We start from the raw sequence: 24585 nt of genomic DNA on the forward strand, positions 1-24585 counted from the left end.
CAACTCCTGGGTTCTTCTGTTCTTATTTTCGTAGCAGGCTGCTATATGACCATTGTCAACTTTGTAAAACAAAATCAAAGTAGAATTGGGTTTGCCAGTTAATCAAATATGTTGGTTGTTCAAGCTTTATACCAGATGTGTTTGAGGTTTTTCCCAGCCATACTTTGCAATACCCCGTCCCCTATCTTTAGTGCCTCCTGAATGGCTATTCTAACAGCTTTCTGGCCTCTAACCTTACCCCTGTCCCAGAGGTCTGGTCCTACACAACTTTGCTCTTCCAAATGCAGCAAAAGCTTGCTGTCTCTTTTCTCTAGCCATCAAACCCTGCAAGTCAACCTGTTTGGCCCAAATTCTACTTAACCAGATAACCCAGATTCTAATTCCAGATATTAAAGTGCAAGATAGTAAAGAGTGTCCCGTACATCAATGGGTGAATGCTCCTAGCATAATCTAGAACACAACCTATAGCATATTTCAAGAATACGTAAACACAACAATTATTGTATTGTCGAAGGCTTTCACAGTCGGAATCACTGGGGTGCTGTCTGGTTTACGGGCTGTATGGCCGTGTTCTAGCAGCATTCTCTCCACAGATGCAGGCGAAATGTCAGGAGAGAATGCTGCTAGAACACGGCCATACAGCCCGGAAACCAGACAGCACCCCACAACTATTAATATTAAAATTAGCCATTTAAATAATGTCTTCAGCATTAAAAATCAAATAGAATCTTTGGTTATTAGAACCCAACACTTGGGAAGCACAGAAGACTGATAATATTAATACAGTACTAATCACTAAAGAAGAATGATGCTACCACCATAAAAGTGGGTGATTTCTGTGTGAACCTAAAGTTATGCAGGAAAACATGACCATTTCCTTTTATCCTACAAAAGGTATTCAGGTTATTTCCCAGATCAGCTATGGAACCCAAAGAGCACTTAGAAGCAAAGACATGACCCCTTGTTTCAAAAGCTTCTCTGGGGCTGAGTGCGAGGGGTAGGGACATCTGTGTGGTTTTCCTGTAATGTTATGTTTTTAAAATAACTTTAATTCGAGAACTTCAATTGGGAAAAATGGTCAATCTCACATTTAAAAACCTCAGTTTATAGGGTGAAATGTCAAACATGTTTCTACCAATGGAGGCATCAAAGACCACTGGGTGGTCCCCAAGTCACAAAATGCTGTAAGACTGATTGGTTTCTGACTAATGGTAAAAGTTTGGCTGATTTCCTAGCAGATGGCTTGATAAAATCTCCTTATTCCAATAATTCAAAAGCTAACTTCAGTTGCAGTTGATACAATCTAACTTATGAAAAGCAGTAAAAATGACATTGTTTAACAATGGGCCATTAAAAAGTAAAATTAGTTTTCTGAAATTTAGCAGCTATCTAGTTGTTCAACAGCAGGTTTATGTATTACTTTCAGCCACTTCATTCCTAGGAGCAATTTACCGTATAAACTCGTGTATAAGCCGACTGGTGTATAAGTCGAGGCACCTAATTTTACTACCAAAACCTGGGGAAACGTATTGCCTGGCGTATAAGCCCAAGGTGGGAAGCAGGGAGGCAGAGAGAGCTCCTTATTTGGGCAGTGACTCCCCCTGATGTCATTGACCAAATAAGGAGCTCCCTCCACCTCCCAGCAGGTTGGGCTTCCTCAAACCTAGCAGGAGGTGGAGGGAGCTCCTTATTTGGGCAATGACATCAGGGGGAGTCACTGCCCAAATAAGGAGCTCCCTCTGCCTCCTGGGGTTTGAGGAAGCCCAGCCAGCCAGAGTTCCCCTTCACCCTCTGAGGAGGGCAGCAACAAGGGGCTTGTGCAGCCAGGGAGGTCATCCCGGCCACGCCCCCAGCCTCCACAGAGGCCTGAAGAGCCGGCTGGTAAGCAGGACTCATGTATAAGCCAAGGGGGCATTTTTCAGCCTTAAAACAGGGCTGAAAAACTCTTTTCTTTAACATAAACCTACCATCTAAATATTTTACTTGAAAATGATGTCCTACCTTCACATTGTCTGGATGAAGTCCTCCAGGATGTTTGTCCATGTACTGACATAAATCAGTGTGCTTGAAAAGAGGGAAAAATAGGAATGACATGTATTACTGCTGCCTCTGTATGATAGTAACATATTAATATCTTTCCACTTGAAGTCACTATTTCCTCCAGTACAACAAATGGAAAATGCAGAAAATATATATTCTCAACTCTTCACTCTTCAGGCTCCATTCCATTTCTTTGCTAATAAGATTATTTATAAAAACTAAAATATATATCCAAGTCCCCTCTAACTGCCTATATACTGTGATAATGCACTAATGGGCATTCCCAGCAGTCACATTCACAACTGTAAGCGTAATTGTGAATAGATGGTATATTTGGGAAGAAATAGGAAACTTTTACCCTATCCACAGATTGTGATCAAAATTTTTAAAAAAACCCTTTCTATACGTAAATTTGGCCAAGGTCTCTGTTTTTCAAACTACCTTCGCTGACGCCTTGAATTATCAGAAAAGGTAGGCATAGTGATCACATGCCACACATAGCCTAGGACAGTGGTGGCGAACCTTTGGCACTCCAGATGTTATGGACTACAATTCCCATCAGCCCCTGCTAGCATGGCCTAGGAGACTTGAATGACGTAACTTTATAAAACCAAGCTTCTTTATAGTCTTAATTACTTTAGGTCAATCTCCAACTAAAAGCTGAAAGGGGAGGGAACAAAGTTTGCAGATCACATGAGTGAGATCTTGGTAGGCTGACAAGACATCCCCTGTTAACTTCAAAGACATTCAAGATCATGTGACTTTTACAGTGAAGGAAAAGGTTATAAATGTTCAAGACAGACTTTCTTATACAGAAAAAAAATTCTACTTTCTACTTATAAAACTATACAAGGCATAAGACACTTAATATATTTTTCTCAGAATACTACCTCTGCTATATCAAAAAGACATTAAGTAAATATTATTAAATGCTATTGTTATCCAGAACATATAGTCTAATTTTCCATGAGATCCTAGGATGCAAGAGAGGAAAAGTACATAGTAGGCATTTGATATGATATGCACTTCCCTACAGCCTAATGAAGCACATAACCTTTCGTGTTCAATTTGAATAAGCTACTGTGTTCGAATACAAGTCAGGACTTTGAATTCTGTCCATAATCTCTGCTGTAGGTGTTATTCTCATCTATTTTGATAAACGTTGAAAGTGTTGCTAGTTACTGCAGCCTCTAGAAAACAATGGCTGGAGCGTGCAGCTCTTGAGCCAAAATATGTGTACAATCCATAGATCTATGTTCATTTTCAGTTAGCAATTGACTTTGTGTTGCCTTGCTCATATGTAAACACAAACATCACTGACTTATGGTCAACATGTTAATCTTTTGGTTTATTCACAACCATCCCATTGTAAACAAGAAATCATTAGTGAAAAATTAAGTTCTCTTATTTCCTTTTCTAAAACATTATTGAGATGTATGTCAGTCATTGAAGGAGACATATTCCAACTGCTGTGCATCTCTGCATATCTCTGTCCCACATTCTGCCAGTGGTAGACATTGTTTACAGAGGAAAATCATATTAATGAGGAAGATCTCATGGGAACTGAAAAGCTGAATTAAGTCTGGTAGTCTTTCTAACACTAAATAAGTTATGAAAATGCCATAAGCAGTTAAATTTACCATCCATGTTTATCATAAATAAGGTAGTTTCCAAGGAAAGGGTACACTTTTCCTTGTGATTTTAGTGACACTTTCATATGAGCTTCACAGGTATTTGGTATAAGCAGCTAAACAATGAAACCTGAACACTGAATAGTACTTCAGCATTGTTTTCCTTTAATCAATTGGTTGCCTAAAACAGGATTTTTGCTCTACGACATTCATCATCACACTGCCCACCATGTTCCTGTTTTAGCTTTGTTGATTGATTGTGTTTTCTGTTTTCACAACAAAGCCCTTTAATATTGTTGTCACAGCTCGGATTATTTGATGACCGATATACTAACTTCCGTACATCTATGTGATGCCTTCTGGCAAATCATTACAGCTGTAATGATGTACATATGTTATTCCATTGAGCAATCTAGGACGAAGACGGGAACGGTAATGAATGGTCTCTGAAACCAGCTTGCCAACTTAAGCATTTCTTCCTATAGTCTACTTGGCATATGTTTAAAGGCCAACCTTTCACTGAAGGGGGAGGAATGATTTTTCAAGTGCAGTTAAATGTGGTCCATTGCCACCACCGCTCACTCCTCTGAAGCAAATTCTGTCTTCCAGCATTAACTATATTAGAGGGCAAGTAAAATAGCACATCAGTTGTATTTGTGAGAAAGCAGTTCAGGAAATCAACACAAAACTCCAAAGTGATCTCGATTCCCCACAGAAAATATCTCAAAGACTACTGCTCTCTTTAACAATCCAAAAATAAGGGAATATTACTGTCCTTTGACATTTGATGTACTTTTTGTTAAATTAAACCAACTCCAGTGATTAGTTCTCATACCCAAGAGGACAAGGGGCATCAGGAAACAGTCAAATTTAAGTAGGATGCCTTATTTCTGAAGGACTCCAAAGAAATTAAATAAGAGATCTTGTGGAGGAAGATAGAAATCAGCAATTTTGGCATCAGAAGACATTTGTATAACCCAGTTGCCAATTTATTTATTTATTTATTTATTTTATTGGACTTGTATACCGCCCATCCCCGAAGGGCTCTGGGCGGTGTACAATATATAAGGATACAATATAAAAACAAGTAGACAATTAAGAGCAGCGATAAAAATTTACATAGCTGTGGTTCTAATTATATAAAAGCTCAGTGGGTTAAAATGGCGTCCAACATTCCAATAATAAAAATCCCTCCCCCCTCAGAAAGGGAGGCATGGTGAGTCCCAGTTGGTGACAGGCGGCCCAGATGTCGGGGCCAAGAGAGGGGGCACAATTAGCGGCTGGATCCTCCAAAGGCCCGGCGGAACAGCTCCGTCTTACAGGCCTTGCGGAACTCCCCAAGGTCCCGCAAGGCCCGGACAGCTGGAGGGAGAGCGTTCCACCAGGCTGGGGCCAGGGCCGTAAAGGCCCTGGCCCGTGTGGAGGCCAGCCGCATCACCGCAGGGCCAGGGACCACCAGTAGATTGGCCTCCGCCGATCGGAGAGGCCGTACAGGGACATATGGGGTGATGCGGTCTCGAAGATACGATGGTCCCAGGCCGCGTATGGCCTTAAAGGTCAACACCAACACCTTGAAGATGATCCGGAACTCCACTGGAAGCCAGTGCAGCTGACGTAGTATAGGCTGGATGTGTTCCCAGGTGGCGCTACCTGTCAGCAAACGTGCCGCTGCATGCTGGACCAGTTTCAATCTCCGGATCAAACGCAAGGGAAGGCCCGCGTAGAGCGAGTTACAATAGTCTAATCTGGAGATGACCGTTGCATGGATCACTGAGGCTAAGTCCGTTCGGGAGAGGAAGGGAGCCAGCCGCCGGGCTTGGCGGAGATGGAAAAAAGCAGCCCGGGTTGTATGGGCCACCTGGGTCTCCATTGAAAGAGACAAATCCAGGTGGACCCCCAGGCTGCGGACGGAGGGGGTCGGCGCCAATATGACCCCCTCCCACACCGGCGGCTGGAAAGTCCCGCCCCCCCCCTCACGGCCAAGCCAGAGGATCTCCGTCTTCGATGGATTCAGTTTTAACCTGCTCTGTCGCAACCAACCAGCGACCGCCTCCAAACAGTGCTGTAGAGCTGCAGGGGCGGCGGCTGCTCCCCCCTCCATCAACAGAATGAGCTGCGTGTCATCAGCGTACTGATGGCAAATCAGCCCAAAACTCCGTACCAGCTGAGCAAGGGGTCGCATATAGATATTAAATAACAGCGGGGACAGTAACGCCCCCTGGGGTACGCCGCACTGAAGCGGGCACTTCCGGGAGGCCTGGTCCCCGCACCTCACTTGCTGATTCCGGCCCCGGAGAAACGAGGTTATCCATTGAAGGACAGTGCCCCGCACTCCGGAGGCGGCCAGGCGGTGGGCCAAAAGGTCGTGATCGACCACATCAAACGCTGCGGTGAGATCTAACAACACCAGCAGCGCCGATCCGCCTCGGTCAAGCTGAATACGGAGCGTGTCTGTGACGGCGACGAGAACAGTCTCCGTCCCATGCCCAGCACGGAAGCCGGACTGGAAGGGGTCAAAAGCCGATGCGTCATCCAGAAAGCCTTGAAGCTGCTCCAACACCACTCTCTCAATTACCTTCCCCAGAAACGAAAGATTCGAAACGGGGCGGTAATTGGCCAGATCTCCTGGATCTAACGATGGTCTTTTTAAGAGTGGGTGGACCACTGCCTCCTTCAACCCATCCGGGAAGATTCCTTGCTCAAGGGAACCATTGATTATACTCAACAGATGGGGTCGTAGCTCCGCCCGGCAGGTTTTTACAAGCCAGGACGGGCACGGATCCAGAGGACAGGTAGTAGGTCTAACAGCAGCTAAGGCTCTGTCAACAGCGGCTTCAGAGAGCAGGGAAAACTGGGTCAAAGAAGGACCCGAAGATGGCAAGGGAGTCTCCAGTTCGCTAATTGTAGCAAACGTGGACGGAAGGTCGTGGCGGAGCGACGCGATCTTATCCGCAAAAAAGCTCAAAAATGCCTCACAGCTAATACTCAATTGAGAATTTAAAGATCTCTCCGATAAGGAGGTCAGTGATCGAATTATGCGAAACAATTGTGCTGGGCGAGAGCTAGCGGACGCGAGAGAGGAGGAGAAGAAGGCCCTCTTCACCTCCTTTATCGCCATCTCATAGGCTTTCATAAGCGTCCTATAGGATGTTCGCGCAGCCTCGTCACGAGATTTCCTCCACACTCGCTCAAGACGTCTAAGCCTCCGCTTCCAAGCTCAAGAGTCTGCATTTGAGGCCTCAAATTTCACGTCAGTGGCAGACCACAACTTTAATCTTAGAGCTACTCACATCACAGTTATGGCAAGGTAGGAGATGTAACAGAATTTCCCACCTTGAGTAGGCACCTGGAGCTGCAGCATACAGATTTTCCAAAAGAACCAAGTTGGGTGCAAGTGAGCAAGCACAACATTGGGGTTTTTCACGTCCTACTTACTTTCTCATAGGCTTCTCCACAACATGATTTTTCCTTAGTTCAGCTAAGGAAAAAGTCATGTCAGAGTATAGAAGAGGAAACAGATCCCTTTTGCTTCTAAAAATAACATCCAAATTCATACTTTATAATCCAGATTTGCCACTGCTACATATTTTGAGGAAAATGCTCTATTTTGTCATTTTCAGATGAGATGATAGTTGGTCTAAAGTTTGTTCATGTTGGTCATAAGCTTCCTCAACACATTGATATTTATCTTCTATTAACTGGAATCCTAAACCGGAATTCAACTAAATTTCTTGTATATTTTTGCCATGAAATGTAAGGATATTAATAGAAAGAAATGAATCCTTGAATTTTTTAAGGAGAAACTCCAACTTTTAACCACTTGCTGAAAAAGTGCCAGAATCTTTAAAAGCATTAGCGGTTAAGTTAACTTGGGCGGAGTGGGGGGGGGGGGAGAGACACCTTTCAAACCCAGCTTCTACCCTAGTTTTCTGCAGGTTTTACCCACATTATAAAGGCACTGGCTCACTGGAATGAAAAACCAAAAATGGTGCTGTTTTGTGTCTGCCCAACACTACTCTTTGGGGATTCACTAGCACTACTTTGGATACAGCCTTGAAAAGATATATGAATATGGACATGAAACTAACATTCATGATGGACAACAGTAAAATATTGGGATTCTATTGTCATCCCTTGATTGTCGTCCTCTCCTCCACTTATCAATAGTATCCAAAGATGATTTCACTCAATTCAGTAACAGTACTGGCAATATACCAGCGACTACTACCGATACTAATGTCCAAGATACTATTCTTTACTTTATTACCAAAGATACTAAAACCATATACAATATCACAAAGTCACCACCAAGCAGGTACTGAATGAATTCCTCTACTTTTGGGCTGTCTGCCTTGGCCATCTTTTACCTCCCTCTTGCTGTGTGGCTATCTAAGGAATTAACACTTCCCAATCTAAGCACTTCTGTTCCAGATAATCTTTCCACAATCTATCATAGGAACACTCATCACTCATTGTTAGTATGTGAAGCTTTTTGTCCTGCCTTCTTGTGCTCTGAAAATGAACACAGAGAAACAGCCGGAACATACCCATGCACACTTACAACTTAGCAATGTGGGATTCATTCTTTTGGCCACACATCAGACATTTCTCTGCAATGAATGCATCTCTGATTCACACATTAAAACTGCATGACCAAGATGAGCTTTTAAACACAAGGTTTTGTATCAGCTTCTCAAAAAAAGAAACAGGAAGAGCAGTCCCAGAAAGGATTTAGACATATGTGTAGCTTGCAGATAGTCTTAAATTCTGCATACATCAAAGCAAGCCTTTCCCAGGATGCAGATGGCATCTCAGCTTATGTTCGTTGCTAGCTGCCATTTCAAAACCATGTATAGAGATACCACTGCTTTCACCTTTTGAGCACTTCTCCCTTTCAAGCATACAAATTGATTGGCTCCTGCTCTCTATAATAAGGTTTTATTCTTGCAGCTCTTCCTGCTGAGGCCAATCTATAAGTACCTAGCCTCCGCTGTGAGAGCAGAGCACAGATTGGATATAGTCTATTCCACGGCATTAAGTTCCAAGTTCAACAATGACTGTACATAGATTTACCTTTTAAAAGGTAAATAAAAATGTAAGGTGGCACCAGAGTTTGTATACTGCAGGAAAACAAAGGTGTAAACTCTCATTACAATTTCCAAATTAAACTTAAATCAGGAATATTACTGGGAACTGTGCATGGCCTGAATGGCAGCTGCATATATAGAGGCTGGAATGATCGCCTGCCCAAAATAATATTGCCTCAAGCTGATATAAACCTATAAGCAGTAAGAGAAGCAAGTCACTATTCTGTGTTGTCTCTAGCACATGACTTGGAGAGCGTTAGTCCCCCACAGCGCCAGGCAAACACACAATTCAAAACAGAGGAAGAACTAAATGTATGCCAGCAGGTATGAACAGTGTGAGAAACAGAAGTATTAAGGGCCTGTCAACTTCAATGTACTGTACTTGCCAGGACAGTTAATCAGGAACGATACCTGAGTGCAACTGGAGATTATGGGCTGACCACCTAGCTTGCCAATTTAATTTCTATATCATGAGAGCACACGGCGTACAAGAAAACCCCCTATCATATATCCCTTGCCATGACGACAAACACCTCCTTTAAGTTTTCCCCCTGCCTCTCTACTTGCCCATTTCTTGCTTTTGTTCTCTGAGTATTTCCCACCCCGCATTTCACAGACTTGCTTTTAACAGATTTTGGGGTGTCAGTCTCCTTGCCAGAAACTCCATTAATCATCATATATAAGGCATAATGTTCAACATCAGACAGTGATTCATCTTTTGATCCCTCAAGTGGATATCATACCTGAATGAGAGTCCAGATAAAATTGTTCCTTCAGGAAATAAGTATGCAGATAGATAGACAGACAAATAAATAAATACATAAATAAAAATAAACTTGGGCCATTATTCTGCAAAAAAGTTATTCTGCCTTGATACCTGAAGAGTTCAAGAAACTAGCTGGCAATAACAATCAATTTGACTGTTAACGCTCCGGGATTTTTTTCTTCCTTTTTTCTCATGTTAATGCCTAATAAAGGGATGATGATGATGATGATGATGATGATGATGATGATGATGATGATGATGATGATGATGATGATCATCATCATCATCATCATCATCATCATCATCATCATCATCATCTGGCAATAACGACACTACTGCAATGATTTTTCTACAGCACAAATTTCATAAATACTCAGGTACATCACAGTTCATAACGAGATCAAATCGCGATGTCCCACATTTAACCCGCTTCCAAGCAAACAGCATGGGAGCCCAACCACTTTATTTTTCCTGCCTGCTGCAGGTTCTCTCCCCTTACATCATGTCAGTTTCATTTCAGCTGCGATGCCACCCAGTGTGATAGCCTGAAACGTCCCCCAAGCACGTTTTCTCCCCATGGCAGCTACTGTGAGCACCATTTCAAACAAATATGCACAGGAATTGGGGGGGGGGGGGGGGGTTGCATGCTTCATGTTTACATGTGTTGTGGGTTCAATGCCCAAAACGTTTTTTTCCCATGCTGGAGAAATGGGAGGGGGAGGTCCTGCTTTGGTTCTTGGGTTGCTGTAAATTCTCCACCAATCAGAAATGTTCCCATAGCAGAGGGCAGGAATGGGCGGAATGGGGACTTTGGTGATGGAACAACCAATCAGAATGCAGGAAAAACTGGATGTTTCAGCCCACACATTTGTAAGAAAAAAATAGTGGGTTTGTGAGGGGGCAGAAAAAACCCAAATTGTCCCGTCCCCCTCAACTCAATTCCTTCATGGAAAACGTGCACCCATGTGAAGGACAAAAATGGAATAAAATGGACCTAGATTCAAAAATAACAGATGCAAACTGTTATTGTTATGCTGTGCGGAATCTCAAGCCATCAAACTTCAGATATTTTTGGAAAGTAACTTTACAGTTAAAACAATAGTAAAGAAAGCATCAAGTACTCTGCTTTACAGATAGAAAAGCATATCGTAGGCTACTGGCTAAATGTTACAGTTTTAACATTTCTGAAAACAGGTAGCCTTTGAAAGACAAAGGGTCTGAAATATAAAAAGAAATACTATAATATTTTTATTATAATTACTCAGTGTGAGTGAGTCATGCTTCAGCATTTAATTACTCAAAAGTAGCTTTTTGATAGAACTTTGTAGAACGCAATCTGATATTTATAAAATGAGACCATATTGCACATGCAAGTGCTATTTGCAAGAAACTGGGAAGAGTAAAGAAGCCGCATTACTATATACCGGTAATGCCAACATACTTTTAGTGAAAAAGAGAACATTTGTGAGTAAAATTTTGGAACAAGCATTATCAATATTTATTGTTCTTTCCCTAAACTTTTACTATGTCAAATGATTTACAATCTCTCTGCTTTTTTTTACTATCACAGCTACTCAGTAAAGTTCTGTTTCGCAAAAGGAGTAAGAAGCTGAGCAAGATTAGAATGTAAAGATTTGGGGGGTTGGGGGCAGTTCCTTTTCCCCCATCCCAAAATTATTTTTAGCTGAAAAAATCAAAATGATAGGACGGACTAAAAAACTCCAATGAAATATTTTCTGCTTGAGAATTAATTAAAATCCTTTTGAAGACAATATTTTAATATGTTCAGAAAGTATAGTAGGAATATTTTATATAGGTTAATCTACAACATTAGATATTGATAATCCCTAAACTTTCCTACCTTTTTGCATATATTTATTGCTTAAATAACTAATTTTGTACACATTTAATCTGTGCGTATTGATAATACACTATTGAACAGCTCAATGTTTTCAGTGTCATATGGTCAACAGGGCTAGCAACATCTTTGGCTACTGAGATAAACTTCATGAGACTGCTTCTGTCCAAACAAAGCAGTTTATTTTCAACATATATTTGCTTAACTAAGCAAAAACTAAAATGCATGAGCTAAGGTGACATAGGATGTAGCTGTCTGCAGTTTTCTCTAGTACTGGGTGTATTCACAATTTTGCTTATAGAAAACTATAGTTTCCTTTTTCACAAATATACTGAACAGCCTAAATTTATATGCTAACCAAGTAATAATTTGTGTATTACACATAGTTAAAGCAGAAGAATAAGTTTAGGATTAAGAAGAAAGTTACTATTACACATATTTCATTTGAAAAATTCACACGTTTTAAAAAATACTGCCATTTTTTTCTCCGTGGCTTCAGACCAGTGATAGACAATGTGGTGAAAGCACAGCCACCAACAAAAGAGAATCCCACATTGTGTATCAAAGTGTTGTCTAGTAGTAAAATGGAACATGTGGTTTATTTTGTGGCAACCCTGGAAATGTCAGAAAGTTGTGGGTGCAGGGAATAGGGTAATTCACACTGCTATGTCTTATATGTTTATTTTAGTAGACATTGCTAGATAAAAAGGAGCAAGACGATGCATTCCCTGACATCTTGTACCAATTCTAAAACATTCATTAACCAGAAAAGGTTTAAAACTCATTTTCCAAGGTTCAGCATCAACACATAAAGCAGGACTTGGTTTCCATTCAAATATTATAAGTACAAACAGATGAATAAATCCCATTCTATCTTTGAGGCCCCAAATCTCACATGACAGTGGCAGATTACATCTTTAATCTTAGAGCTACTCAGATCACAGGTATAGCAAGGTAGGAGGTGTAACAGAACTTCCCACCTTGAAATTCCCAGCTTTGAAATTTGTTTTCCAAGGTCCAGCACCAACACATAAAGCAGGACTGTTTCTATTTGAATATTATAAGTATAAACAGACGGATAAATCCCAGGACACAGAGTCATGTTTTTGATTAAAACTCCTAAATTTTAGTTGGACTATAGACACGGATCCTTGAAAATTTACTATAAATCAAGTGAGAGTGTACGTGTTGGTACACACACACACACACACACACAAGCTATCATTGCTCTGAACTTCAGGGACAAAATCAACCAAATGAGCTCTTTGCCCCATCTTCTCATCAGTAATTATTCACTATTAATTAGCCACTTATACTACCGATGAAATATATTCTGCTTCTCTTCTTCTTTGCCAGATATGATAAATCTGCATGTGACTTTGCTGTCCTGTAGTTCTACCTAATTGGTTTCAGCTGTCATTTCTGAAACTGAAATGCACGGACAGCCTGGGGCCTGTGAATGAGCAGGAAGCATTTCCAACCGCATTCCCATCATGTCAAACCAGCAATGTGAAAGAGTTCTTCCATTAAAACAAAAACTGTACTATTTGGCTTCTGGCAATGACATCATGCAGCAGACAGATTGCATTGTTTCACTGAGGCAGCAAGACTGTTGCAAGCCATTCTTTTCTGCTAAAGAGACTGCACATATTAGTTATGCTCTGGAGGTTCTACTGACTGGAATAGTTTTCCCATTGACACTTAGAAATTCTTACATAGACAATACAATTTGCAGAATAATGAAGCCATAGCTGAGGTAACGGATTTGCAACAATTACACACAAAAATCCCTCAACAGGAAAAGTTGTTCCAAATAGAATTCATACATTAAGCTATGCCAACATCAGCTAAAACACACATTTTAAAATAATATAACTATACTTGTTTTCATTTATAAAACAATTAATAACTATAATTTGAAGTAGTGGCAAAAATTAAAGCAACAAGTTATAACTGTTGATCTTCTAAAACCCGTATGTTTCATTAAAATTCTGTCTCTGTACCACAACACTAGAAACTAGCAAACATCAAATCAGTTTTAGGAAAGGGCCTCAGAGGGTCTCCAGGAAATTACAGCCAGTCAGTGTGACATCAGTTTTGGGTAAATGAATAGAAGCTGTTATTAAAAACAGATTAGGCACATAGGGAAAACTAAGCCCACTGAGAGCAAATCAGAATGGCTTCTTCAAACAGACGCTCTTCCTCAACATTTCTTCGAGACCGTATCAAACATTTGGACAAGTATGGTACTAAAACAATATATTTGGAATTCTGAAATATCTGTGACAAGGAATCTTATCAAAGACCCCTGAGCAAGCTTTTTTAAATTAAAAGGAAAGATCTTCATATGGATTAAAAGCTGGTGAGACAGCAGAAAGCAGACAGTAGAAATAATTGAGAGAAGTCAGCAGTGAACTTCTGCAAGGATCGATACTGGAAATCATGCTACTTAATTTGTTCACAAATTTGTTCACAAATTAAGGGTCTCGATACCAGGGCCCAAGGGTGCAGCCATCTCTAACAGATACAAAGGAATGAGGGGGTGGCCAAATGACCACAGGAAATTCTCCCACCCACACTCCTGCCACAATGGCTGCAAGTGCTCAGCAGGAAGGCAGTTGGGTGGGGGGATGGACCTCAGATGTTTATACAGCAGGCAGGGACCGTGGGCTGCAGACAGGAAGGTGAGTGGGGTGCTCCCCAGAGTGGGGTGGTCTCCACAAAGGCTTGGTCTCCACAAAGGCTTCCTACACCCCACTATCTCATGGTGCTTTCCGTTCCCACCTCCCTATATCATAGCAGACATGACAGTCTCCGGCTGGCCTTGTACAGAAAAGCCACCATTCACCAAAGATGGATGCATTGTGCCTGCTGGAACAGGGATTGGATCAGCACCCTTCATCTCTCAGACAGAACCTTCCTGGACCAATTCTGACTAAACAGCCACTACATAGAACATCTACAAGGAGGTTGGTCACTCTCTTCAGGGATAGGTGCCAGTGCCACACACCATCCCTGTCCTCCAGAAGGCTCTCCCGTCATATTCACATTTCCCTTATCTTACTTTTGTAATAGTTGATGTATGAAGAGACCCAGTTATCACTAGAAAGATGTGACACTCCTGACTTACAAAGATTTGGATAAAGAGAACATTCTGGAATTTGGACTTACACTTAAATCTTATAAGAACTGAACAGGAATGTTGAGAACCGACCTGATATTAAACCTTTCCCAATGGAGTGAATAGGGTCTAAAAATGCTCAGCTGTGGCTGGATTGTGACCTGAGTTACTTTATTTTTCAAACTCATAGGCAAGCTTATAATCATGCTATTGAGCTAATTATGCTCCCCCCCCCCCCGCCAAATGACAATAAAAGTGAGAGTTGCTAATACTATAAAACCACTGCAACAAAATGCTTCATTAATACTGAATGGTGGAAAATGTTTGAATTATGTAATTCTTAACAAATGATATTCCTTGTCTCATTTGTGCCAGTCAAGATGTTAACACCACATTCAAACAGACAATTTTCTGTCTCCATAACTAACCCTGGTTCACTATTATAAAAAAATTATTTGTTGTTTAGCTCCATGTTCTAGATCTTTGGAAATCTGTCTATGATACTATTGTTGCCCGCCTGAGGTTATACAGTATAAGGTTAGTAAAATGTGCAAGTTAGAAAAATGCGTAATACCATAAACAGATCTCAGATTCATGAATGACACAATAATCAAAGGAACATGCTGCTATATCTATTCATATTTACTCAGGAATAAGTGCAATGAATTCAGTGTCCTGACTACTGCTTAGGTATGTACAAACTGTGGCAGAGGGTCTCAATGTTTATGCACAGAAGGAAAATCATTTTTATGCTGCCTATTTGATAAAATGTCCCATTTTTGTTGCTTTCATAGCATTTATATTGAGGCAAAACCCAGGCATCTGTCTTGGTATGACCAGTTTCATCTTGAGCGTGAAGTTCAAGCTTTCAAACTGAAGCAGAATGGACATAAAATGAAGTCATCTTTCTGCTCCCAAGCAAGAAAGCAAACACTGGAGTGTGACCTTAATTCCACATTTAAATTTTCACTCCACAAACATGATGACAAAAGCAGCTGTGAGGTCCTAAATCTATTTATGTGGATGTCAACATTGAAAAGAATGTGAAAGAGGGCATACGGAAATGTCCTCTCTGCTGTGCTCCTGTTTTTTTTACAGAAGGAGTTAGACTAATAGAGAGAGGTCACTGTCAAAAGTTTTCTATAATGATGATGGATCTCTGTCTAATATTCCCATGTTTCTTTGATTTCAAAGGCATAAAACTATCCGCTCTCAACACCTATAGCCAGAAAACAGAATCGTGCGAGACAAAAAGACCCTTCTTTTATCTGAATCTTTGTCATTACACGCACAATAAGAGAATGACATTCTCATCCATCAAAGAATGACATGGATAAATGAATGAAAATGGAGCCATCTGCTTGCATTATACCACTACCACTCTGATCATTTAACTACTCATAGTTGAGGTTGCCAACAGTTACTTCCACTGATGTAACTACAGCAGCATCCAGTGGGGGCATGTCCATCTTGTTACTTTGCCTGATAGTTGCAATCCCACTAGAATTAGATACTAATTGCAAGGGCATATTTGACTATTTGTTGTCCCCAAATTGTCCTGTCTTTGGCAGATAAGCTGGAACAGTTATTCAAAGCAGCATAGAGGTCAAGGTCAAACTGGCTTTAGCGGAGTCCAGGTACACGGGAATAGCAGAAGAGTCCTGACTATGTGAACTGATTGAACCAGCAAGCCTGATTTAGCCACGCAATCAAATATCCTAGACAGCAGGAGGCTTTACTTGTTCCTGGGCTTCATCCAGCCTTGACACTTCAGAACACTATATATGCTCAGACAGTGATCAAGATCAACAGTTGGCACTGAAGTCAGGCCCTTCATAGTAACTAGTTGGCCACTGTGTGTGATGAGATGCTGGATTAAATGGACCACTGGTCTGATCCAGCCATGCTCTTTTTATGTTACGAACACAAGCTGCCAGCCTGGTGCTTTGTTGATACTGAGCTGCCTCCTCACAGGCCTATCTTTACCACCGTTCCCGTTGTGTGTGTGTGTGTGGGAAGGGAGAGAACTTGGAACAGAATCTGGCCTTACAAGGCAGGGGGACTGACAGCAATATCTGGGGTGGAGCTTTCAGAGGCAGGTCTATTGACTGAGGTCCCAGATCCAGGGACTCTAGTGGTTTTGGGAGCTCCCTGAGTGTCCTGGTCTTTTCACAAGGAGGTCCCTGTCTTATGCTAGTCATAATTAAATGAGGAGTAGGTCCTGGGCCAAGTTCTGGTCCAGAAGAGGTCCTGACAAAAATGCTGTAAGAGGCTACAAAGAGACTCCCATTTATACTGCATTTTTCTCCACAATGAGAACCCAAAGTTGCTTCCATCATTCCTCTCTTCTACATTTTATCCTCAAAACATACATATGAGGTAGGTCAGTCTGAGAGTGTGTCACTGGCCCAGTGGGAACCCAGCAAGCTTCCATGGCAGAATGGGAATCATGATCCCACTCAGACACGCTAACCATTAAGCCACATGACTTTCATGTAATTCAAGCCTGCCTCCATCTCTGCACCTGCTATATTCTTCCACTCCACATATTTCCCAGCTGAATAACATCCACACATGATACTGGCTGCGCAACGCTTGGTATAGTGTCAGCTGCCAGTGCTGTAACATTGCGGCGGCCAAGAAAGCCAATGTGATTTGGGGATGAATCAATAGGAGTATAGTGTCAAGATCGAGGGATGTAATTGTACCTCTCTATTCTGCATTAGTTAGACCTCACCTGGAATATTGTGCACAGTTCTGAGCACCGCAATTCAAGGAAGATATTGACAAGCTGGAACAGGTCCAGAGGGCAACAAAAATGGTAAAAGGTCTGGAGTCTATGCCCTTTGAGCTAGGAGTGTTTAGTCTGGAGAAGAAAAGGTTAAGGGGGAACATGGTAGCTATGTTTAAATATTTGAGGGGATGCCATGTTAAAGAGGGAGCAAGCTTGTTTTCTGCTGCCTCAGAGACTAGGACACGGAGTAATGGATTTAAGGTGCAGAAAAAGAGATTCCACCTATACATTAGGAAGAACATCCTGACCATCAGGGCTGTTCGAGAGTGGAATTCACTGCCTCGGAGAGTGGCATAGTCTCCTTCTTTGGAGGTTTTTAAACGGAGGTTGGATGAACATATGTCGGGGGTACTTTGATTGTGTATTCCTGCATCGCAAGGGGTTGGACTTGATGGCCCTTGGGGTCTCTTCCAACTCTATGATTCTGTGTTCTATGATTGACTCATATGGCTGAATTAGTACAGTGTATTGGATTGGCTTGTAGTCAGCATTTACTGAACGTCACTTTGAACCTTCCCTTTACTGGAACTGAATCTGAATGAAACCACATCTAAATGCTTAAAAAATTAAAATATGACAAACAGCCAAGGCAATTCATTTATATGTTAGCATACAGGGACGAACCACCCTAGGGACATGGGTGCATACCTTTTGGTTACATGAGAAAGCACCCAAGCCACCCACTGTGGTGCCCTGCCCCACTCCTGGCCTCCCTGTAGGCTGGCTTGCCCTCCCCAGACCCTGGGAGAGAAGGAGCTGAACCTCCCACGTGACCCACTGGCGCATGTCCAGTGAGCAGTGCATCCCCCCTTTCCCCTTATAGTTCCGCCACTGACATTTTGCAAAAGGCACTACTGCTTGTGCTACCTTAGTTACATTTCAGGGAGTACAAATGGTTTATTTTGCTCTATTCAGAGGTATCTTCAGCAAGAAGCTTTCTAGTCAAACGATTTCCACACAGCAAAATAGTTCTGTGACATCAAACTGCAAGTGGAAAATTACATACAGTATATAATCACACACATTCACTCACAAAAACCCTTAAATACAAAAAGGGAAGGATATCAGGGAAAGGCTAAATTAGAACCCCCTCCAATTTTTGTTGTTCTGAAGAAGACTTTTCATTACATGGAGAAAAGGGGTATAACTCACTTTTGTCTGAAGTGGTATACTCCAAGATCAATTTGCCTACATGATTTAAGTTTTTGTCTCGATGATAGTTTTAAGGATCATTGAGTCTACAGTCCTTGGGTTAATTTATTCTACTTCATCTATGGCCTCCATTATAAGCAGGAGAAAACTCTATTAACAGTTCCTGGAATCTGTTTGAAGGGAAACCCCATTTCCACACACTCTCCAAAGATATCATTTATTGTCAAAATCCATTAATTCACATATTTACTTTGCTGATGCTCAGAATTGCCTCTATTTCCTTTCTGCTTGCCAGAATTGTTTTACCTATTTTCATTAAACTGACAAAAAGTTACATTTGAGCTATATTTCTATCAGCTTTCTAAAACTAAACTTTTAACATATTGAGGGCTTACAGCTGATTATTAATGTTTCTAACATTCACCTGAATTCAACAAGTTCCAAGTTACTCCAGTGACTAGGATTTTGACATGTACTTGTGCAACTAGAAGAAGCAAAAAGAAAATAGCAGGGGAAATAACTCAACCTTAGACAATTCAGATGAGTTTAGAAAATTTAGGTAAGTTGGATTCATACAATGTATGCCAAATGAACAAACAAGTGAGATATATTTATTTGAATGTATGTTGATACTTGACTTTGTACTTTACAGAATAATCATATCTAGTTCTTACAAAGTTTTTAAAAGTTGCTTTTCAAGCCATATCATTCTACATATTTGGAAATTGCCACCCAAAGATTAAAGTCAACTGAAAATAAGAGTTTTAAATTAAACTGAGATGTTAGGCTATGCGTCCTTTTTTGTGACATTGCTGCAGCAAGCGGTAGTCTTGCTACAAATTTCAATTTCAATTATAAGACTATTCCCATTTCATTTCTTGTACATAAATATTAAAAACATAATGGAGAGCTAATTGCATGTGCTCTCTTTTCATTTGTCATACAGAAGGGCATAAGGTATCAAGTTCAGTTATTGATAACTGCATATTAGCACAATTATGCAAAGTCCTGACATGCTCATTAGCATTTACGGGCCATCCTTCAGTGGCCATCTTTTAGCAATGTAGATGAGAGCCACAATACTATACTGCTTTCCACCAAAATATATAAGGAGAACTTAATCCGTTACATGCTGGACCGTCATTGTTTTAGAATGCTCTGCTTGGGTCCTAATGCCGACCTATCTCCCTCCTTTCCTATCCTAAATGTGATGATGTTATCCATTCAGTCGTTCTCGACCCTTGGTGACCCGATATGCAAGCTCTTTCCACATTTTTAGATTAATTACTGCTTCCTTCAGCTGGTTGATGCTCATGCCTGTATTAGCTTTTATGGTATCCAGCCATCGTATACTTTGGCGTCCAGGTCTTCTCCCGCCATTGACAAGACCGAGCATCATAGATTTTTCTAGCGAATTTGATCACAGTACATGACCGAAGTATGTAAGTCTGAGCCTGGTTATTTCAGGGCTTGCCATAGTTTATCATGCTCTACACTGTCAAAGGCCTTACAGTAATCAATGAAGCACATGTAGATATTCTTCTGGTATTCTCGAGCTTTTTCCATGATCCATCGCAAGTTTGCAATGTGATCACGAGTGCCACGACCACATCGAAAGCCTGCTTGTACATCAGGGAGTTGTGCTTCGACAACTGGTCTTAGCCTTTCTTGTATTATCTTGAGAAGGATCTTGCTTGCATGTGGGATGAGGGCTATTTGCGATAATTGGAACAAACACGGTAATCACTTTTAGTAAAGGGATGAAGACTGATCTTTTCCAGTCCTGAGGCCACTCAGTGGATTCCCATATTGCCTGACACAGGGCCATGATGGTTTTAAGTGGTACGGGCTGTATTAACTCTGCCGGGATGTTGTCTATACCAGGTGCTTTGTTTTTAGCTAGTTGCTTCATCGCCTTAACGACTTCTGACTCCAGGATTGGGGGCTCCAAATCCAGGTTGCCTGCCTCATGTGTTGGTCCGGATTTCTGCCTGCAAGAATATAACTCTTCTGTGTATTCTTTCCACTTTTCCTTGATACTAGGATGGTCAATTAGTTCCTTTCCTTTCTTGTCCTTGATGTTTCCTTTACGAGCCATGAAAGGTTTTCGTGTCTTCTTGATCTGCGAGAAGAGGCCCCTTGTGTGGCCTTTCAGAAAGTCTTCTTCAAGTTGTTTACAACGTTCATTCCAGTCCGCTTCTTTGTCTTTCCTTGCTGCTCGCTGAAAATCAGCATTCAGCTTTCACACTTCATCTTTGTTGCCAGCTGCTTTTGCTGCTCTTCTGTGGTCTGTAATTTTGATGGTTTGTTCTGACAACCAGTATCGTCATTTTTCTGGCTTCTTGAATGTGACATGCTTGTGGGCTGTTTCCATAATTGTTTTCTGTATTTCATCCCACAGCTCTTCAGGTTTCTTCCTTGCAGTATTGAGTAGCTCAAAACTATTTGTCACCTCAATAGTATATGCAAGAGGGACCTTGGATGTATCAAATTTTCTTATTGCTGCACCTTTTTTATGCTACAGAATCTGACCCTAATCTTAGCTGCAAGTAGTTCGTGGTCTGAACCACAGTCAGCCCTCGGAAAGGTTTCTGCTGCCATGATCGAACTTCGCCAACGATGGCTGCACATAATGAAGTCTATTTGATAACGGTGGAGTCAGCTGGGGGATGTACATGTGTACAGTTGGCGTCTTGGCTGCATGAAAAATGTGTTTGTTATCATGAGCCTATTTTCTTGGCAGAACTGTACCAAACAATTGCCAGCTTCATTTCTTTCTCCAAGCCTGAAAAGGCCTACAACATCTGCCTCTGACTGGTTTCCAACTTTGGAGTTGAAATCGCCCATGATGTAAACAATATCCTTCTTTGGGAGTTCATTCAGAGTTTTTTGGACTTCAGCATAGAAGTCTTCAACTACCTCCTCATCGGCATCTGTTGTCAGAGCGTAGACCTGCACAATGAAGATGTTCACTGGTTTACTGTGCATACGGATGGCCATGATGCGATCGTTGGTTGCTTTGAAACTTTCTACTGCCTTTGAAGTCTTCTTTGAGATGATAAAAGCCACTCCATTCCTTCTGATGTCATCATGTCCAGAATAAAATACTGTGAAATCATCTGATTGAAAATATCCATTCCCAGTCCAGTATAGTTCACTGATTCCGAGAATATCAATATGAAGTCTTGTCATTTCACATTTTACAATGTCGAGTTTGCCCAAATTCATGCCACGCACATTCCAAGTTGCCAATGTGTGGGCATTAGTACAGCACCATCCTTTCCCTTCATCTTGGGGCACGTCAACATCCTTTACAAAATTTAGAGCATCCTTTGGCCTGGGGAGCCTACCAACGGATCACATCATGCTTTAAGAGCTTTTCTATATGGGTTTTCAAGGCGAAGTTTTTTTACAGAATAGGTTGCTGTGTCTTTCTCTAACCCTCCCAATTTATCCGGGCTTGGGACCGGCATGCAGAAGCCTAAATGTACTTCCTATTAAACATTTACCTTTTGCCCTTTTAATCAATTTGTTAGCCATTTCTCTGTGTGGCAAATTCCAACAGAAACTTTGCATGTTCCCTATGCCCATAGGTATACTGCCTTCCCCTTCCCTGTTCAAACTGTTCTATGCCCCCCTCCTCTCTCTAAGAACATAAGAACAAGCCAGCTGGATCAGACAAGAGTCCATCTAGTCCAGCTTTCTGCTACTCGCAGTGGCCCACCAGGTGCCTTTGGAAGCTCACATGCAGGTTGTGAAAGCAATGGCCTTCTGCGGCTGTTGCTCCCAATCACTCTGTGTGTGTGTGGGGGGGAGGGGGTTCTGTCAAGTCGTATCTGACTTATGGTAGGGTCTTCAAGACAAGAGACTAAGAAACCTAGTTTGCCATTGCCTTCCCCTGCATTACAGCTAAGCCAAAACAATTGTGCTAGGCAAATTTCAGGTTTGGGTTTTAAAACCTGGACATTTTCAGTAAAGCCGAATAAAGCTAATACTCATTTGAATGGAAGCCCACGAAGGATTACCACATCATACAGAGCAGGGATGATAATTTGGTATACCTGAATCACCACAAAAAGCCCCCCTCCCAAAAAACCAGGCTACTCGGCAGTTTTACAAAACCCTTCCAGTTTTATAAGACCCCTCTGTTGTCTGTTTTATAAGACCCCTCCGCTCTCTGTAAGCAACTTCCCACTCCCCGATCACAAAGCCAGCAACCAACTGTGCAATCGGAGAATGGAGTGTTGCTTGCAGAGAGTGAAGAGGTCTTGTAAAACTGGAATGTGTTATTCCACTCTTTGCACCAGGTTAATTCTGCTGAGTAGCCTGGGTTTGTTTGTTTTTTGGTGGTGATTTGGGTTTACTTAATCACCACCCCTACTCTGCATTACAGCCCTGGTAATCCTTGATGGACTCCCACCCAACTATATGCCAGGGCTGCCCCTGCTTAGCTTCTGATCAGATCGGATTAGCCTTGGCCATCCAGATCATGACCCTGTGCCCCTTTAGAAGACACTGTGCACTTAGTACAACTTTACGAAAGGATGGAAGAAGCACTTATGTGTGAGAGATGGATAGTTGCATATTAATTAATTTTCCCCAATACACAAGAAACAGGCATATTCCACTCATGAAAATGGTTAACAACACGTTTCCTATTATATAACAATTCAAAGCTATGACCTGTCAACGAATACTCAGTTTGAAGTGAAGGATGCTGGAATTCTCATTTATTTAAACAAAGTAATTTAAATATGTTAATGTGTACAATATCATATCTGCAACTGTTATGCACTACTTATCCTCTAGCCAAATAGACAGATTATTAAAATGTATCATTTATATGTAAATAGACAAGGTAAATAGGCTTTTCATATGACAAATAGAGCAACTGAATGGTGGAGAGGAGGGGGACAGCAGAGTCCCCTAAAAGAATACCATGTAAGTCTTAAAATTGAGGCCCATTTTGTACGGTAGAACACATACATTTTTCATTAAAAACAAATGTATTAAAAACTCATTAAATTTTTATAACTGTGGAGCTTCTTCAACAATGATCATAAAACATATCCCATCTTTTTTTACAATCACTTGCTTATAATAAATTAGAACAATCTCAAATTCATCTGTAGAAATTGGAAGGTTAATTATGATTGCACACCGCATAATACTGCAGCTAAATGCTGAACTAGTTCTACAGAAATACCATATGTTTGTCTTAGGAAAAATCTAGAATGATTAATTAGGAGTTCAAGTCCAGGATTTCACAAAGCAATTCTGTGAACAAAATTAGATCATTACACTGTGTACTGTGCAAATTGAAGTTTTAATTATTAGTTGAAATGCAAGTCAGAGAGAAAAGCCTACAGAGTATGAATTACATTCACCAGACTTTTTCTGACACTGCTTATTAAAAGACAAGCTAGCCAGGTGCAACTAAAGTCACTTGGGGATATTTTAACCTGCTATATTACTCGCTTTCTTCTTATTGTTGTCTTACAGCAGCTAACAACCTGAAAGGCTTAAAGGTGACAGCCTATAATCATACCACCAGTTAATAACATTACTGAAGAATCCATTTTAAATTACAGCAATGTCTATTACTTAAAACTCCAACTATGAAGCTGCTATAACAACATACGAACTTTTCAGTCCATCTCCATGGGTGCAAGGGATTATGTGAATTATTGAATGCTCCTTTAATCACAGGAAACATTTTTTTTCCTTTTAGAAGATCAAAATACAAAAGCATATGAAAAAAATTATAAACTTACCACAAACTCAAATACCAGTGTCAATGTCTCCTTGGTATGGATGATATCATGAAGCAGCACAATATTAGCATGCTTTAAGCCTTTCAGAAGAGAAGCTGAAAGACAAAAGACACAACTTGTGAAAAATGTGGTAAATCAACACCACATGCGCCACAAATGCTAGAATTCATTGACATGTTACATAACACTTTCACAGATGCTTTGAAGATACAGCTGTCCCACAGCCTATGTTCACATCCTGTACTCATCCAGACACAACTTCCATTCATTTCACTGAACTCTTAAAAAAAACAAAACAAAGTGGATGGTGTTGCATTTTATTTCGTTACCCTTAAAGTCACACAAAGCGCAGAATATTAGGG

At 41.1% G+C, this 24585-nt stretch overlaps 1 protein-coding gene across 3 annotated transcripts in view; it reads right to left on the bottom strand.

Annotated features, from left to right (window-relative positions):
• Positions 1-24585, bottom strand: part of CDK14 (cyclin dependent kinase 14) — a 297405-nt gene that overhangs the window by 160654 nt on the left and 112166 nt on the right. For all 3 annotated transcript variants that reach the window (XM_048510771.1, XM_048510773.1, XM_048510772.1), the window contains 2 exons: positions 24224-24318; positions 2002-2064 (listed from right to left, as the gene is read on the bottom strand). In XM_048510771.1, the coding sequence (XP_048366728.1) occupies positions 2002-2064; positions 24224-24318 (158 nt within the window). The remainder of the gene's footprint in view (positions 1-2001; positions 2065-24223; positions 24319-24585) is intronic.

Source organism: Sphaerodactylus townsendi, linkage group LG11, assembly GCF_021028975.2.
Source record: "Sphaerodactylus townsendi isolate TG3544 linkage group LG11, MPM_Stown_v2.3, whole genome shotgun sequence".
NCBI lineage: Eukaryota > Metazoa > Chordata > Lepidosauria > Squamata > Sphaerodactylidae > Sphaerodactylus > Sphaerodactylus townsendi.